At 35.3% G+C, this 20028-nt stretch overlaps 1 protein-coding gene across 2 annotated transcripts in view; it reads left to right on the top strand.

Moving 5' to 3' along the window:
• FMN2 (formin 2) overlaps positions 1–20028 on the top strand; it is a 152308-nt gene that overhangs the window by 73533 nt on the left and 58747 nt on the right. For both annotated transcript variants that reach the window (XM_063151572.1, XM_063151571.1), the window contains 4 exons: positions 9901–9962; positions 17394–17485; positions 17624–17753; positions 18661–18807. In XM_063151572.1, coding sequence (XP_063007642.1) covers positions 9901–9962; positions 17394–17485; positions 17624–17753; positions 18661–18807 — 431 coding nt within the window. The remainder of the gene's footprint in view (positions 1–9900; positions 9963–17393; positions 17486–17623; positions 17754–18660; positions 18808–20028) is intronic.

Below are 20028 nucleotides of genomic sequence, written 5' to 3'. Positions count from 1 at the left end.
AGTCTAGGGTTTTAGAAGGAACATTCTAAGCATTTGGTCTGGCTGCTAAATAAGGCAAGTTATGTAATATTGCCTGCTAATTTCTGCCTCAGGCTGTTAGTCTGTATAAATATGAACATTTTAGCAGTGTAAATGATCTTGAGTTCCAGCTGAAAATCTGACCCTTCAACCTTTTGCTTTCTTTGAAGTTGCTGAAAGTTTTGCAGTTGGTTTTCGTGAGTCTAGGATTTCATAGAAATACCTTAAGTGATGGAGAAGTCATATCCCATGAAACATTGTTCAAAAGGTTGATTTCTCTCACTTTTAGCACTTTAAATATGTTTCCCATAGTGAATTTGCCAGATTAATTTACAGATACCCTTCATTCTTTCATGCTTTTGGTCTGTGAAATTACAGAGCCGTCTACTTTCAGGTATCTTGTCATGCAGGTATGTAAACATCTAGCTTCTTAACTTGTGTAAGTTAAATAGATCAAGCAATTCAATAGAAAGACAAATTCTGAGGTTATTCTGCTGTCTCCTTTGTTGATCATTTTGATACTGCACTGGTTCTAGCTCTAGTTCAAAACTTGCTTTAACTTCTAGCCGCTCCTTGAGAATTTTAGATTAGTCATTGATCGTGATTACAGACAGTGCAATCAAAGCAGTTCTTTGGGTGACCAAAACCAGACCAAAACCAGCAGACCATTGCCACCTGGATTTCATTGAGGATTAATCACTATTTTTAATATCTTGCTTTTCAGTGTTGATAAAGATATTTGCAGTAAGCTGGGAGCAGAGTCCTATGAAAGCCTAAGATACTCTCTCCTTTGTGGTAATGTTTCAAGAGCAAGTACATTTTCAGATCTATGAGCTGGGCAGCTATTAGCTCATTTAGTGTTGATAAATAATATAATGTAAGTATTCTACATTGCCAACCAGACACACCAGGAGCTCCATTAACTATGCACTAACTGTGGGTAAATGAAGAGAATAAAAGCTAAGATCCCAAGTTAGCTGCTTACTGCAGAGAATCTATTATTTGGAAAAAAGAAAGTGTCTTAGGTATCTGCCCTGATAATTTTATCAAATGCAGCAGTTCACTAGTGGATGGTTCCAAATAAATTTCTTCTTCTTCCTTCTCCTCCTGCATTTTGTTTAAATTTATAATTTATAATGAGCTCCCTAAAGCAAGAAATAAAAAGCATGTCTCTGTTTATGGGCTGCACTTCTCAGTGTTAGAGGTGACTTTGTTTGCTGTGAGCTATTCTTATAGAAATAGATTAGGTGGAATTTGAAATTTGGATCAGCAAATTTGAATTCTGAAAAAAATTCACATGTAATTCAAAGTCTCAATTAGTTTGAAGCCTGAAGCCTCATTTGCATTCCAAGTAAGTCTTGCTAATTTCTTCCAGTTACACAATCACTGGTAAAATTAGCCTGGTCTTAAACCCATTGAAATCAAGATTGAAAGGCATTAGAGCCTGTATGGATCTAAAAGAAAAGTTTAACACACAAGAAATCCAAATTTTATGTCACCTGAAAAACAAATTTAAAGCTACAAATCATGTCTGTCTTCAGACAGATTGATACACAATGCCAGACCTACTGCATACATGCTTTTGCGGCTCATGTGTTTGTACAGTTTGTTTTTATAACATGCAGTGTAAATACAAACTGACACATAAACATCCCCAAAGTATATTCCTCAGATATCATGTTCTAGTAGTCTGCCCCCAAAAAATATATACTTGAGAGGTATGACTGTCTTTCTTTTGGGAACCCTAAATGAAATGCCTGTGGTATGCTGTACTACCTTAACCAGAAATTGAAAAAAATTAGTACAAACTGATACTGAAATAAAAGCCACAGGGCATTGGGGTTTTTTAAAGCAATAATTATATTTTCTGTAAAAGAAATTCTTACATATAAAATTTACCTTTATGCCAATATTAATCTTATATTGAAATCTTGTTCTTGAAACACTAAAAATACATTTAAGGGTCAGGAACCGAGTGAACAAGCCCCTACTATAATCATAAAGCACAATTATATATTTTTAAACTTATTTAAATGTGTATTATATAATTAGCAGTTGTATACTATGTTAAGCCTTCAGTAGTGTTTTGGGAGTTATCATAGTAATCCTTTTCAGTTTGCAGAAAATCTTGAATCCTGCCACTCAGTCTCATTCCCCGATGAGCAGCCCCTGGCAGGTTCATTGAGACTGTTTGCTCCTCTGTGCACTGTAGTTTAAAATTCGCAGTATCTGGTAAAATGCCAGTCTTTTCTCAACCTTCCTATATCCCACACCCATGTTTTTTTCACCTGCCAAATTCAAACAAATCTTATCTAAACAATTAAGATAAGCATTGAAGTAGTCTCTATAGTCAAATCAGCAAACCTCTCAAAGCCAGAGCTGAAATACAATCTCTCTAAATTAAACAGTCTACAATGGCAATCATGTTTGTATTTAAACATTTTATTCTGAAAGGATTACAGCATTGCTCTCAGCTTTTTTTTTCCTGCCTAGACAAGAAGGCGACATACTGAGTCAAACAAAATATATTTGTTCTCTATGAGCCGAACTTGCACACTTTTTTGTAAACAAACTGTATAGGTGTATGAAGTTTGACTTCACATAATCGGTAACTGCTGTCCTTAACAAAGTAGGCACTTGTTGGAAATGTATGTAATGTAACTATTTATATTAGCTGTGTACAGCTATATAAAATCTGGTGATATATTTTGTTTTATGTGTGAATATATATTTACATGTATGTAGAAAACCTCTATTGATACAGTTTTTATATTTGGGATAAAAGTTAGGGAACAAGACAACTGTCTAGAAGTTGAATTATGTTTATAAGAGAAAAATCATGCAAAAGATTCAGTCCTTTCAATGAAGTCTACTTCTTTTTTTACTTCACATTTTGCAAAACATATTCATGCTTAATTGATTCTTATTCTATTGCTTCCTAGAAATGCGGGTGCATGTTCTTGAAGGTATTTAAAACTCTTGAGTCATTTAAAAATGATCTGAAGCAACAGCTCAACTTAATCCATGGCTTCTGCTTGGAAATTTTGTTTACTGTTCTGGTTTCTTACACAAGCTTTAGATCAAGGTGAATTACTGCCACAGTAAAACTTATGCCAGCAGTTCTAAATGGTGTCTTGCCTCTGATCCATGCTGTATGTACCTGTCTTGAAGCCCCAGTCTCCCTTGTGCTTTGTGCCCTTTAACATTGTCAGGATGAAAACTTTGAGTATTTCTTAATAGACAATTGTATCACAAAGGTACTGAGGGCAAGGAGGTAAGTAATAAATAATATGAAGTTATTAATTTTTGGCAACTCAGTGCAGCCATACCCCACCTGCCAATTTTCAGTGGGGGTTGGGGGTTGGTTTGCAAGTTATGCAAGTCATGTTTAAAAATTCTTTTATTTTACTTATTTTTTGAGGCTCTTTAAAAATTATGCTGTCATGACCCTTGTGGGATTGCCACAACTTGCTTTAGCACAGGGACACAAGATTTTAGCACTGTTGTGTAAACACAATATATTTATTTCAGAGAGTCCCATTTGGGATTTAACTTTCTGCATTTGAGATTCACATTTCTTTTACTTAAGATAAAGAAGAATCCCAAGACAGTAGAAGTAGTTGTCAAGTTGTTGGAACTATTACAGATAAAAATATGACCTTGTAAATTTTAGATGAATTAGGTCAAAAGTGATATGGGGGAAAAGGAACAAACTGGGGTGGAGGGAAAGGGAGGAGGGGGGCAGGATTGGGAGGTGGGGGTTGGGGAGGAGGGGCCAATCAAGGGATATAAAGTTTTGAAGTAATGGGTTTTCTATGTAACCGATAAGAGACTGAAAGTTTTGCAGATTAGTTTATTTTAAAATATAAATACTAAGTATTTATTGGGCGTAAATCTGGGTTTATTTTGCAAGTAGCTTGATATTACATCCAAACAATCTTCATAGGAGCAAAAGAGGTCATTGCAGTTTGATCACCTTCTTAGGCTCTTTTGGCCCTTTTGTTGATGAGAACACTGATGCAGGTGCTTTTTCTTCTACTTCTGAATTGAGCAGGTCAGCTCTCAGTCATTCCAATGAACCTGAAATTGTCTGCATTGAAACTTTTTTCCTGGTTTGCTTGTGTCTGTATGTCTCATGTTGCTTTTTCTTCCAAAGACACCTGTCTGAGAAGACTTCCATACTGTATTGACAGACCAGTTCTGTATGTATTCTGTATCTATTTTTCCTTGTTTGTTGATAAAAGCATAAGTTGATCAAGCTGTATATTATCTGACTTGTTTCTCTTGTGTCAGAGTTCTCCAATTTTTAAGGTTTTGCCAGTTTTCTAATGGTGTTGGATTTTGACTACTTTCAATTTACTGCCTGTACATTTTACTTGAGGAAGCTATTGTTTTTAATTAACTCAGAAATAATAATTCAAGGAAGATCATTCAAAGTGACACATTGGACGTACTCACTTATGTGCCTTTTTCTTCCTTGCAAATACCCTTTTTAGATATTTTAAAATAATTTTAAGTCCTGTGAAATCTGGTTGTATGAATTTTAATGGTACCATTGTGCCTAAAAAATTACATAGCAGTTTTGAGACTCAAATTATATAAAGCTTACTGTTTCTATATTTCTATATGTTGATACAGGTTCTTAATAACAACAGAATCAAATTTTTGTTGTAAGACTGCTTGATGCCTTTTCAGTTTTTTTTACTCTTTGGCTTACAGTAATATTCCTCGGGTTTGGATTATTTCAGTGGAGTAGAAATATCTGGGGATCAAAGTCCATAAGAAGTACCATGGAAGCTGGAACCTCTCAGTATCCTATAATCTTGCATGTTAGAGTCTCATGAAGGGCATAACAGCTGAGTGACCCCCAGATGAGTGCCACACACAGAACTGTGTGGTAAGAGCACTGTGGTTAGTTGCTGCAGAAACAGGAGGTCCTTCTCTCAGTGAAGAAGAATAGATCTGCCTTTGTGTTTTGTTGTACTGACCATCTGTTTCTGCCATTTGTCAGAGAAGTTGTGAAGTCGTGCAGAAACCCGTGGTGTTCTTCTGGAGAAAGAGAGCAGATGGGAGAGTGAGGAGGCAAAGATGTGCAGGAGGAAAAAAAGGAGTGGCCTCTTGAAGCAATACTGCTTGGTTTTTGGAGAGTCACGGAGAAGTCAATTGAGGTGGAAATCAGCAGGAAGGAGTTGGGTGGGTGGTTTGCTTGTTTGCAATCATGAAGGATGGATCTGAGTAGGGCAATACAGGTTCAGATGTGGTTTTAATTCTGCTACTGCTTCTTTATGAGGACTTAAACTGTAATCTGTTATCAGTCAAGTAGTATTTGGAAAATGCTTAGTCAGGCTTTTTGGGACACAGTGGTGCTTCCAGGAGGTTTCAAGAAGGAGACGCTTAATTTTAGATGGAGTCCAGAGACAGAAAAGCTTAGGAAGCATACTTGGAAAGGCCAAACAAATGGGGTGTTATTAATTTGAAACCTGCCCTGAGAAAAGGGAAGGCTAAGGCTAAGAATTCAACTGAATACCAGTTTTCTGGAAATCATCCATATATGATTGTGCTAATGAGAGTTTTATGACACAAAAGTTTGATCCGAAGGGTCTGGTTTATAACACTTTTTTTTTCTTTCTGAAATTCTACTCAGTGGGAAACTGAATTTTGGCCTTTTCATTTTAAAAGGAAATTCCAAGGCTTTGGACTTCGAACAAAATAAGGTTTCCAAAGACTGGGTAGCTGTAAGAAGTTCTCTTTTTTCTAACAGCTTATGTGAGTGGTACTATTGGTGGATTTAGATTCATAGCCATAGGTATGAATCTAAATTCACCAATTTAGGTAGGTTAGCTGTTTCTGCATTGTCTATTGGCTTTGGTTTAGTGGCAACTGGTAGATCGTGTGCTCCTAGATATATGAATATCAACAGCAGTGATCTGTCTAACAAAGGAAAAAGTACAGCAACTTTCTTTTATGGTCTTCCTAAAAGTACACTGGGCATCCTGCAGCTTTCTGCTGATGGTGTTTTCTCATACATTTCCTCTTCAGAATTATATTTGCTGGCAAGAAGTTTGATCTTCTTGTTGGCTTCGTTACTGTCTTGCCCTGAAGACTTGAGGGTTCTGATAATTTATTGTTTGGTTTATTTTTTGTATTTTGCTTTCTGTTGGTTTATTTTGGGGTGGTTTTTTTTTTTTTTTTGGTTTTTTAAAATTGTGTCTCTGTTTTGTCTTCTGTGTATATGGAAGAAGGTCCATCAGTTTTCAGTTCAAACATGCCTCTGAATATGATCATGTGCCCTAATCTCATTTTTTTACAAGCCACATATCCTCCTGTCAGGGGACATAACTTCTACACTTGCAAATCACTTGATATTAATAAAAATAGTAAATCTTTCTCTCTCTGCTTGCATTTTTCTTTTGTCTTTCCAGCTTCAATTTAATATCTAAATTGGCTTTTCTAATGTGAGATTGTATACATATATATATATATTCTAATTCAATTTATATAATAAAAATACAGAATGGAAAGAAAACTGTTCCATTCTGCTAAAATTTTCATATTCTGCCATTAGATAATAAGATATAATTTCTGTCACAAATATACCAGTTTAGAATTTCCATGTAGATTGTAACCAAAACAGTGAAAATATCAGGAAAGCTGAGGAGCAGCAAGAGTTCCCCAAACCCTTTAATTTCGTTATAAATCCTTTGAAATTTCTTCTTCTCTGTTCTTTATAGTATCAGTTAATCATTTCTGATTGATCCCCAGCCCCTCATTTTACTGGGTGGATTTTTTGTAGTCATCTGTTTACCCTGGCTTGCTTAAATAGAAGAAAGAAATTGTTGGTTTGTAATTCCGTTAATTTTTTTCTGTGGGCATCTGCACATACTTTATTCAAATTTGGTTTAATTATATCTATGTATTTGTATATATACATAATTATATATATGGATCAAATAATTTTACAGTTTTAGGGCTTTAAAGTGGTTTAATTAGCAGCACTGGTAATAGGAATGCAAGAAAATAACAAAACTCTGAGATCTTGACAGTAAGGACTAAATTTCTGGATCTGATGTGATTAAAGTTCTTTCTGTTAGAGCAAAAGCCAATAGATATTCTTCACTTTCATAGTAGTCAAGGCCAGGAAATTCAATGTCAGCTTTGAAACAAGAAAAAATCACTTTCTAAACCAGTGACATGGGTGAGAATATCTACCGTCTGCAAGACTAACACAAACCCTTCTCCAGTTGTTTGCATCAAAGTATACTGGAGCTGCAGCATGGCTAAAAATATTTTCATATGAGGAAATTAATCTTTGTCTGCGTTTCATCATTCTGTTGCCACCACATATGGAATCCTTTGGTTAGATGTTTGTGTAGTCATGCTGATTGTAGGGGGCATGTTTAACTAGTAAGCTTGGCTGCATAAGGAGACATCATTGTTTTTTTCCAGTTCAAATTGCCTAGATAATGGAATTAAATATGTAATTGTTCTGATTTATTTTGTCAGCTATTACCTTCTGTATGGCAATGATGCAGGTTTGCCTAAGAACAGAAGCTCATATCCTCACTCCTCAGAGTATGGGGAGCATACCTAAGGTGTACATGGAAAAATCCTAGTGAGATGTTGGAGTGCTACTTATGAACATATGCAGGTTTAGATGAAACATATAGAAATACATTTCTCTTTGGAGGCAGAGACTTGAAGGATATATCCTAGGATCTAACTTCCCCATGTCCTTGTCTCAGACTGATTTGTTTTAAGCAGCTCCCTGAAGTATGTACACTCTTCTGCATACCTGTTTTGTTGAAAGTACACAGACCTGGCACCATTGTGTTTGCCAGGCGTTCTCTTATCTCCTGCAAGCATTCAAACAAAAGTGTTCTATTGCTCCCCGAGTAATCCGTGGGTGATCTTAACATTGAGCAAAAGTCAGGGCAGGAACTTATGTTGAATTTCTTAGCTCAGGAGTGAACAGTCTCTGGAAGGAAAGGGGGGTGGAGTAGGGAGAAGACAGCCACAACTCCAAATAAATAGTTTAAGGGTTGCAAGTGTGTCCATATATGAAAACATTGCATAAGCATAAAAGTGCTGAAATGTTAGATAGTATAAACTGAGTTTCATAATATATCCTGGCTTTAATAAAGCTGTTTGTATGTAGGCTTTGATGTTAGTGTTTTCTTAAAGTAGGGCTCTCAAACCTATCTCAACCCAGTTTCTATTTGTGTGCTAATTTTAGTGTCCAGTTCTACGAGGCAAATTTGGCGCATTTTGAGGCATACAGATAGTCTGATTGAGCAACAAGGGTTTATTAAATATAATGTATCATACCATGCCCTGTGTAGAGGACATCTTTAAGTCTCTGTTGCAGCAATTATTACACTTGGATGAGGGAGGGAAGTTTAAAAATACCACAAATAATTAGTAGCAGATTTTTGCATGTGCCCCCTACCCCAAAAGAAAACAAAAAACATGTTGCTTCCTGAACAGTTAACTGTTACATAGGCTGCTACATTGCTTTCTAGTAAGGGAAAAATAGAAAAAAACCCCACATTATTTCTGAAAAAGTAAAGAATTTTAAAATTATTTTTGGTTTAATCCTAAAAGTTAGCTTTGTGCTCTGCTTAGAGATACAGTGTGACTTGCTTACTTTAATCAAGGTCAACACTTTTTTGTTTATAATTTTCTTAAACTGCAACTAAAACTATGTCTCAGGCCTGGAAAGGGGAAACATGATAAGTCCCAGACTCAGAGTGCTATCTCTAGATGGCAATCAGAAACACATGAGCTTGAATTATATTCTGTAGTCTTTAAGTGTATACAGAATTTCTCTGTGACTATTAAGGACATGGATTTATGGGACAAAAATTAACTTGTTGCTGGGTCTGTAGCTCTGAGCAATGTTGCAATTTCTAGGTTAATCTCACCTAGGGAATTATTCAGCTTGTTGTGCAAGTGCACATACACACACCACACACACACAAACACACAAAAATGTGTGCCATCACATATATTCTAATGCAATATTCTAAATTTCAAGATATAGATGAGGAAAACTGGATTTATATAGCTTTTAAGTGAATGGTCACTGTCCTTGCAAAACCATGTAAGAGGAATGCTGAAAAGCACCATTTGAAAAATAAATCTTTGTATTAGCTGAGAACATATTTTCAGTAGTTTGCACAAATATTTCCTGTGCCTTGTGAAATGTTTCTATAACAAGTGGGGAGTCAGGGTTCCATTTCTAAATGAGTGTACCTCGAAATGAATTTTTTTTTTTTTAATGCAAGTTAGGTAGATAGAAATCACTGTATTTAAGCTGTTCCACTGGGGTTTTTTGATGCTGAAAAAAAATACAGTGTGTGTGTGTGGCACCAGAATTGGTTGGGAACAGGAAAGGCATATTTTGTATCCGTACTAAATGTGTTGGCTTAGTGCATAGAAGACTTGACCCTTGTCAGGTGTTTTGAAGTTAACTGGCTGACTTATGGATTAATGAGTTTAAGACTGAAGTCAACCAGCGACAGGAATGAGCTTTGTTGTGTGTGTGGCTGTGGTGCAGATTTACAAATTTTTATAATGCTTTCAGCTGGACCATGAAAGTCTGATGTAAAGCTTATCTCTGATCTCTGACTATGGCCATACTTGTGGGATCATGTTTATGTGTATGGGGGGAGGGAGATGAATTCTTTAACACTCGACACCTGACTCTGCCAGGTTTCTAGCCATACTATACTGCACTATTCAAGGCATTAATAAAGTTAAAACCTTAAGCTGTATGACCAGTAGGTCATAAAAAACTGTTGCTGAGTATTGTGACCAGCTTTCTTTCACAGCTGGATTATCATCCTGAACAACTAACTCTTTTTTCTTTTCTCTTTTTCATAGCTGTTGTGAACTTGGACAACTCTGTGGTTGATCTAGAGACGCTGCAAGCCCTCTATGAGAATGTGAGTAGTCAGAGGAAGTCCATAAAATGTAGGAATACTGTGTGTCCATGTGAAGGTATTTTTACTTGGCATCAATAATATTCAGAAAGCCTGTAGAAGTCCTATTTTGAAGTGACTTTATTTTCCCCAAAAGCAATGAAAATACCAAGTATTTTAATTGCATTTATTCCCATTGAGTGTTTTATGAAGTGCATGTATTTCTACATGAGTAACATGATCGACTTCTAAATGACTAAACAGATGTTAATTTTGCTCCTTTTTTTGCTTCTTGGGTGTGGCAGTCTTTGATCAATAGAACCAAATCTTACACTCCACACCTTTGAATTCACTTCGTAATTTCACTAATATAAAAATCCTGCTCAACTGAAAAAAAGTTTTGATAACAGAAGTTATTCTCTTTATGGAACTGGAGCATTTAATTATTCTTTCTTCAGGGATTGCTCCAAAATAGTTTTAATTCTTTGAAAGGAAAAGAATTTCTCTAAGGGGGTGTGTTAAAAAGTAGCATAAACTTCCAGGGACTTCATAAATGTCTAGTAGTAATAATCAGAGAGATTTAACCTTAAAGTATGTAAAGTCAGGGATTCAGAGTATGCTCAAGCATGTTCTAAAACTTGACAAAGCCTGTAAAGTAAAAAATTCAAAATGTTGTATCTTAGAAGCATAGTTCTGCCTTCAGCTGGGGCCAGTGAACATTGCCCTGTCTGTGAGTGCAGTGCCTGGATGTGTGGAGGTCTGGCTAGGCATCTCTTGAAAGAGTGAGGAGGCTTTCTCTTTGCCCTCCAAAGAACTTCAAAATACAAAATGTAAAGCTGTGAGCCACAGAATAGCATTGAAGGCCAGTGTATGTTATTGTACGAGATCCTTAACTTCCCTCGTGGTTTTGAGAATGTTAATTAATTTTACACCTTTCAGATATTTGGTTTTTAGACTTTAGCTTTTAGCCACCTGCTTTGGAATGATTTGATGGTTTATGAAGTCCCCCTAAATAATCTACTTTGGCATGCAAAAAGAGAGATAGTAAGCTCTAGTCCACTTTACAGAAAATCTGAGGAGCTAAATAAAACAGAAAGAAACCAAAAGTCTGACGAGAGCTAGAAAGGACTTTTGCTATTCATTCCTGAAGAACTAGGTTAACCAACACTGCCCAGAAGATAATGGTCAAAAGAAAAACCTCTTCTAACAACATTCCAAATCTTTATGAACTCTTTGCCTCTTTGCTCCACAACATTTTTGTTTTGGCCGATGGTATTTTATTTTAAATTACTTTTAATCTGCTTCCTTACACGGTGCATATATATTCCATGCCATGCAGTTTTTAGCCGGCAAAAAATTTGAATTAATTTTATAAGTTACATGTGTGTGAATGTGAGAGATTTTCTTGTGGGAAGTATGGAATACATACTGCAGTCATAATCAGTTTTTGCATTCTTCTCTTTCTTATTGTGAACAAGTTAGGTTTTTTTCATTTCAGTTTTAAAATATATTCCTCTTATGTTGATAATGTACTAAAACTTTTTAAATGTTTACTTAATGTTGTCTCTAATATACTTCTGAATCTTAATATAATGGATTATTAGAAAATTTGCAGTTCATTGAAATAACCAAATGACATTGTGTGCATTTTTTAATTACCTTCACTTATTACAGAAGATTTCTAGGAAATGTCCTGATCAAGGAAAATACCATGTGTAAATCTCAGGAAAGAATCAAGTTTTCGACTGTCTAATATATCTCTTTGCTTTGAATAGAAAACAGACCAGTCCAACTTTATTATATTTGCTTGGGTGGAAAACAGAAAAAAAAATCCCAAAACCACAACCAAAAACCAAACAGATTACAAGAAAAGCCCTCATATTACTTGGGTAGGATTTTATAAGGGGACCTGAATTTTAATCCTGGATCTTCTTTTTGATGAAACTCTGTCTTGAAAGAAGCTTTCTTTTTAGTTGACTTTTGTATTCTTTTTTTCCTTTCAGCCCTCTGTCAAAACACTTCAGACCTTGCATTTTCTTCCCTTTCTAGCTTCACTAATTATAGCAATATTGTTCAATAGCTGTTGTAAGTAATGGGTGGTACCAGAGAGCCTGGCATGTTTGATTCCTCCCTTATTTCTCAATCTCATCCTGTGTTGTAAGTGGGAATAACTTTGCAGCATTTACTTCTTAGCCATTGACTTAATTTTTAGTTCTTAGGGGTTTTTTTATGGATTGAGAATTCTTTTTTTGTTGGATATTTAAATACCACTGTACTAGTCCTCAGTCTTTCTATTTAATCTGTATGGAACATATGGGAGCATTTGTTTTACAGTTCTTCCTTCAGAATGTAACCATTTTTTCTGATTGCATGTGTCTGACGTAGTGCTTTCCCTTCTTAAATGTGAATGAAATTTGGGCAGTCTCCAAACCTAAACACACCCTAATTTCAAAAGCCACAGTCCTGAGGGTTCAATTCCTGTTTACTGAGGAATTAAACTCCTGTTAAACCACAAAGATATTGTCTATATCTTAGTGACTTTTTTATAAACTAAGAAGCCCACACCCCACCAAAGACCCAAGCCCTCAATAATTTATTTAATATTATTAAGTTGAATTGTATTAAGTGAGAAAGACTGTGTTAGTGCAGCATTGTACTGTACAGTCAAATAGCTCTTAGGTGTGGTTGTGTAGCTTGCTTGGTGAAGAGTTGTTTAAATACATGTTGATAATTAGTTATGTATTTGTATCTAGACAGTTTAATAGGAGAATCTTTGTAGATAAAACTGCATGTAAATGTGCTTTTCCAAATTCTCTAATAACAATGAAATCAGGTGATAGCTATAATTAGAGAGAGAGAAGGCAGGTAAACATTCCAGTTGCTGTGTGGTGTTAGGACATATTGGTTCTGATGAGAAATGTAGCACCAGCAAGTCAGTGAATGTTTACTTTGAAACAGATTGCCTCTTAGCAGCTGGGGTTGTAGCTTAAGCATCACTGAAACAAGGTATGTCTGCTTCTGCTTGTGTCTTTGCAATGTCATGGAAACAGTTGTATAAAACTGGATTAAAAATGCTATAGAATAATTTATCATCTCTCATTTTGCCCTTTTTCCATCACTAAAGAAACATGCATATTTTCATAATTAGGCTCCCAGTAAATTGCCCATACTGTCTTTATCTTTAAAAGACTTAGGTCGATGCTTTCAAAAACCTCAAAATGCCTTTGCTGGAGAGAAAGGGCATCCACAAGTCTGAAGTGCATCACACTTCTCTGCCCTTAAGATTCAAACTTTCTCCTCTATTATTTCTTGTGATTTTTTTTTTCTTATTTTAAACTAGCAATTACAATGGGATGTCTTTTTTTTTTTTTTTGGCAAAGCCAAACTGTACTTACAAACTATAACTATACTGAGTTCTGATGATCCAGCTTGAAAAGAATATGGTATTTATTATTAACCAGGGTATCTCTGTATATCCTTGTTTCATCTGCTAAGGACAAAATTCCTTAGACAACTCACTTATTGTTTTTGAAAGATAGAACACAAACTTTTAAAGTGAAGTTTGCAAAAAAATAAAATTTCATACATTTGAAATTACCTAAACTCAGAGCTAGGCTTCTGTTGTAAGGAAAGAAAAAGCGAACCAGGATATGTATGAGATTTATGTTGTGAGATGGAAAAAGGGCCCTTATGAACTTTGGTAAGAGCAAATAGTGGCTAAATTCATACTCTGGAAGAAAATGGGAAAAGAATTAAACTGAAGAAGAATATTTTTGCAGTAATTTAATTCAGATTTTTGCTGTCTGATTTTAGATATAGTTAATATGAAATTCTAGTACATTATATTATTTTTTCCACTTTTGATGCAATATATATCTAGCAAAAAATCAAGGAAAGCAAGAGCAGTAACATTCAAAGAGATGCTAATGCAGTCAGGTTAATGACTTTTATGATAAGTATTTATTGAATGTGTTCTCTCTTGACACACATTTGGAAGCCAATATAAAAGCTTTTTTAAAAATTATCCATCTGTAAATTGGAGAAAAAATAGGCATTAATAATAAAGAAATCTGGTAAAATTCTGAGAAATTATTTTTGATAATACCTGTGCAATAGACACAGTGTTCCTTTTCTGTCAGAATTTAAAGTACCACTGATCACAAGTCTGGATAACTGAGCCCTAATTAGTGACTTGAAATTCCAGTTTGAGTCTGAACTTGGGCTGTATACTTCAACTTCTTGATTTTGGTGGAGGGTGTAAACTTTCTCTCTTGAGTTTTGCTCTGGCCTGCCCATGAGTGGATCATGCTTAGCCTTTGTATCTCTGACAGTTGTTACTTGTTTGCATACGCAACCTGAGAATAATGGCTTAAATAAGGAATAGGGAGTCTGCCTAACCTTTGCCCGTGGGATTTGGTGGAGAAACATCAAGAGCTTGAACATGCATGTATGTGATAGATTGCTGTGATAAGCACTCTAATATTTCAATCTGTGTTGAAGGCTGTGAGAGAGAGAACTCTGAGTATTTATTCTAAAATATTTGCAAATAACCATTTAGGTTTATGCTCCATGCTAAAATACTTACTTCTCTTTAACTGTTATGAAAAAAATGTTAAGTGATTTTCCTTCATTTAACAGGAGAGAAGATAATTTAAAGAGTGACCAGAAATAACGGAAATTAATTTAATTTGTTAGCATGAGAACTAGTTTACTTTTACGAAAAGTTGGGCTTTTTTTCAAAAACTTAGTGTAAAACAAAGTGTAAATTGACTACATGAAGTTTTTGAAATACAAGTTGAATAAATAAAATGGCTCCTCCTGCAGTCATGTCATTTGCACACCTAGAGCTCTGTGGCTCTGATGATGTGACCACTGGAACGATGCTACCTCTCTTGGCATCCTTCCAGCTTCTAAAATCTGTAGATTTCACCTGTTGCCAAGAGAGGTCTTACTGATTTGAGAAGTGATGGAAACTTTCTTTTCTTTTAACTCTCACCTGGGTAAGAGTGTTCTAGATTAAGTGTGGACATGTCCCATTTACACTGGCATTTTTAACACAAAACCAAACCCAAGCCTTCTCCACAACAGCACATGCAATATTCAAGTTAATACTTCTGCAGTTAGTTGTCTTTTTCTAGCCCTCATCCTGGAAAAGTCTTTTAAAATAGGATTAAAATTGATTAAATTTTCTGATCCTAGTATCTTGGAAACCTTCTTCTTCTCAGGATAGCATTGTACAAGAAACAATTGCTACAGTAACTGTATTCACAGATCCTATATCTGCCTTGACTTTATGCAGAAAAGTGCCTTTGGAGGATGAATCCCCAAGTTTCTTTCCCCACACTGAAGTAAAACTGGGTTAGGGAATTCATGTAACTGAGTGTTATGAATGGCCACTGCCAGTATTCTAAAATTAAAAACTGGTAAACAAGCCTCAGCCTAGCCCTTGTTGACTGAGAAAGGTCTGATGCCATATAAACAAGCAGATAAAGGGAGGCCCAAACAGGTCAAGGGAAGTGACATGCTCAGCACTAGTGGGACCACATTTAGGATGCTGTGTGCAGGTGTGGCCTCTCCAGGGCAAGAGGCAGTGACACATTGGAGCAAGGCTAGCAGAGAGCAGCAATGATGGTTAAAGACTTGGAGAAGTGTTGTTCAGGGAGAGGCTGGGAGACAGCTGGGGTTGCTCAGTCTGGAAAAGAGAAAGCTCAGAGGAATCTTACCAGTATGTACAAATAAATACCTCACTGGGGAGGGGGACTAAAGAGCACATATCAAGACTCAGGGATGCCCGACATAAGGACAAGACATAGAGGGCCTCCTGAGTTTGAAGCACTAGAACAGGCTGCCTAGAGAAGGCATCAGGTCTCCATCCCTGGAGATATTCAAAACCTGGCAGGATGTGATACTGAGCAAGCTGCCTCTGGTTTTTGTCAGTGTTCACCTAGACAGTCTCCAGGGGTCCTTTCAAACCTCAGCTATTCTATTAATCTTTGGTACAGGTACTGCCACAAATTTAGTCTCTTAGTGTCCAGAAAAAAAGTTTGTTGCTGGACAAAAAATATATATTTGCCATCTGTTGAAGTATTTAATATATAAGATGGGACCACTTTAGAGATGACCTTTGAAGAGCATCCACAGAAAGGCTGACTAAATACTAGGATATGTGACATCATAGACAGGTGACTTTGCATTATTTGCAGGCTTCTTGAAGTATTAAGAGACACTCTGAAGGGCTTTTGCTATATAACTCTTCAATCTCTTCATCTTTCTACTTCACATCAGTATTTTCAGCCTTTTCACATGGGAAGATGTTCAACAATTTCAGAAAAAGTGTCCAAACTCCAATTTCTGGTTTCAGGTTCCTGATGGAGTAGTCATAATGATTTTAAACAGCTCTTCTTCTAATTCTGCAAAAGCATTCAAGAGAGAATGCGGGTGCAACATTTCTTACACTTTGCCATTATCTGAATGATTAGAATATAATTTTTCACTGTTGTCTTCAAGTTCTGTGGTGGAGAAAGTTAAAAATTGAGTGTAATCTTTCTTAAAGGAATAAAGGTAGATACACTTTTTTTTAACTCTTGGGCAGATTAATGTTTTGGATCTCTCTTGGAAACTGCTATGATTGTCAAAAAAAGGGTCAGAAGGAGAAATTTTCTTTTCACTTTTTTTCTTTTCCATGCCATTCCATTTTTCAGTACTACTGTTTGTAAAAAAAATTTTACCATAGCTTGGAGCACTGAAAAAAACATGGTGAGGCTCAGATTCTATTGATTGGAATATTGAAGCAGAGACTTCACAGTGTGCCACAGAGTTCTTCAAGAAGCTAGGCAGTTTATATGTACCCTTTTTTTTTTTGCTTATTAAGATAAAAATAAAATTAATTTTACTTCAAAGAATTATGCAGTAGTTCTCATGTATTATATGTATGATAGTTCCATTATAAATATGGTTTTTTTCATAAGTGTTTTTTCAAATCCCAAAGAAAATTTAAATTGCAGTAAAAAAACCTGTTTTCATTTATTTAAGAAAATTTATTATTAAAATATATATTTAAAGATCAGATCACATTCAAATGTAACCCAACAAATTTGTGAAGAGAAATATAACTCTCCTCTTGAGTCCTTCAATTCAAACATCTCGTAAATGAGCAAAGAAGAGGAATTGGGAATTAAGATCATTGTCTCAGTGCATTGAATGAGTCAATACTTTGCAGACTGCTAGTAGTCAGTATTATTATTTGCAAGATATTCTATTCTCCAGCAGATCTATTTATAGTTAAACTTTGTGGACTTCATACTTTATGGACTCCTATGGTTGTTACCATAAGCGGATGCTAGAACAAAAAATCTATTAATTTGATTTTTGTTACAAGGGCATATTTCTGTCTGTTGTTTGACCAGTCAAAACCATTTTTTGTTTTTTGTTTTTTTTTTTTTTTCTTTATTCCAGAGAGCACAATCAGATGAACTTGAAAAAATAGAAAAGCATAGCAAGGCATCCAAGGAAAAAGAAAATGCCAAGTCTTTGGATAAGCCAGAACAGTAAGAACATATTTATGACAGAGCAGTTTTGCTCACTTAGAAAACTTTCACTTCTGTAGTACAATATGTATAAAAAACCCCCCAAAGTCTGTACCTGCTGACAGTGACTCAAATAATTTTTTTTAATCACTTCTTCAGGTTCCTCTATGAACTCTCACTGATTCCCAACTTTTCAGAACGTGTGTTTTGCATCCTGTTCCAATCAACGTTTTCAGAAAGCATTGGTTCAATCCGTCGCAAACTTGAGTTGTTACAGAAACTGTGTGAGGTAGGTTGTGCTCTGTGAAAAAACAGATCTAAATTTCTGATTTTTAATCTTTTTAAACTTTACTCATATTTCAAAAGTTTTCACTTTATTTACTTAGGTATTTCAAATATTTAAAATCTGAAGGATAGCAGAATTGCACATTTTATGATTGTACTTTAACATCAAAGTGAATTTTAAGATTAGCTTTTGCTAATAAATTATATAATGCTTTTGCCATCAGTGTGTATCAGTCTCTGGAAAACCATGCACCCTCTCCTTTTGTTAAAGCAAAATCTTCTCTTTTCATAGTCACCATTATCACTCTTTTTCAAAGGAATGCCAGTTCAGCTAACATTGTGTTGGTTGAGAAATGTGCAACTTAGTAATATCTCTGATATCTAGAGATAGCAATGTTGTATCTAGTCAGAAGAGATTACTGAAATTTTGCAGTCCCATAAAAAACAAATACATAGCTTTAAAATGCAGGTTTCATCAGTATTTTAATAACTTAGAACCATTTCAACTGTTTTACGGTTTACTATGTAATATCTTTTATTTAATGTTTTTAATTGTTCAACCTCGGTGTTTTATTAACTTGTTGATGAATTTTCTGTGAAATTAAATATGTCATTCACAATGTCAGTATCAGATAAGGATTGCTATTTTGTTTTTCTTAACAGGTCATGACTGGTAATACTGTACAGATTTTCTGTTATTTTTTCTAAGTATCCATTTTTGAGATAATATTCTCCATATATATAAAATTACATATTAACATTGTTCTACTTCTGCATGTTGCAGTAGAAGGTAACTTCCTTTATCTGAGTCTTTATGCAAGTATTATTTCTAAACACAACATCAACAAATCTGTTCATTAACCATAAATATTTATTGGACTTTGAACAGAATTTTTTTCTCTGTATTTTAGACATTGAAGAATGAATCAGGAGTTATGCGAGTTCTTGGTTTGGTTCTTGCCTTTGGGAATTACATGAATGGTGGAAACAGGACACGAGGACAGGCTGATGGGTTTGGACTAGATATTCTGCCAAAACTGAAAGATGTCAAGAGCAGTGTAAGTTGATTCAAGACTTCCTGAAGGCCTGAGAAGGTTAAAATCTCTGAAAATAACTTTGTTTCTGAGTGAATTGTGTGAAGCTTATGAAGGCATGTAGAAGGGACTTCTTTTGCTACTGTGCTTACCTGATCACAATTCTAGAGTTGGATGCATTTCTGTAGAATTATAAAAATTAACCATCTCTTTTCACTACTGTACAAACAAAAATACTTAAAATTATGTTTTAATTCTTAGTTTGATGTAAATTTGGTTTTCAGTACACTTCATCATTTCAGCTTTTCTTGTAATTAGAAGCAATACTATGATCTTACTGTTAAAAGTTTATTACAGAAGTGGAAGGAGTTCCATGCCGATTCAAAACATTTGTGAGGGGAAAAATATCACTCCTAAAAATTATTGGATAGGCATCCAGAGCATTTGGGATAACCCAAAATTCATTCTTTATGTACACCATGATTACAGAGTTTGTAATTTGACAATGGAACATGTAGCCACCTGAGTAAAGGACTTCTTGATTCAAGATCTGTCTAGTGTAGTAATCTCAGTAGAGACAATGATAAATAGTGTTTTTTCTTGCTCAGTGCTAAACTGTAATTTGTGTGTTACCAGCACGTTTTGTCTTCATTTAATCATTTTGGGGTTGCATTCAAATACCTGCTTTGTTTACAAGGAAACAATCTTAGTTTCTATGGCTAATGTGACAGATTATAGCAATAACTCTTGAGCCTTAAAATTTGTTGCTACATGTGTCTGGCGAGTCACTGTCAAGATCTTCAATTCTGCAAATGGCAGAAAAAAAGTGTTGGTTTCCATTCTTGGTCCCTCACTAAACATACATATTAGCTGCTGGTTTAGGTGATGTGAGCAGAGCTTTAACCCTGAGTTGAGAGAGCATGTCAGCCATTTGCCTCTTTAAATGGATGGAGGAATTTCCTTCTTTCATGCTGGTTTCTTTGGTAAACCATGGGAGCAGTGATGTGAATGATGCTTCAGAGCAGCTTACTTCAAATTGACTCTAAACCCAATACATCAAAAGTTTTAAAGCTCTGGTCAGTAGGAAATTTAGGCACACTAAATTTAGTTTGGTAACTCAAGACTTCAGTACGTAATTTGCTGGAAATGTTATGACTATTAAGCTTTCAGTTGGAAGATATATTTTCAGTTCATTTGCGACTGATCAGTCAGGAAAGTTCTTAAAAAATCCTTTTCTGAAAATTT

This window comes from Melospiza melodia, chromosome 3 (assembly GCF_035770615.1).
Source record: "Melospiza melodia melodia isolate bMelMel2 chromosome 3, bMelMel2.pri, whole genome shotgun sequence".
NCBI classification, from domain to species: domain Eukaryota; kingdom Metazoa; phylum Chordata; class Aves; order Passeriformes; family Passerellidae; genus Melospiza; species Melospiza melodia.
Note: the sequence above shows the minus strand (reverse complement) of the source record. Positions and strands in the feature narration are given on the sequence as shown.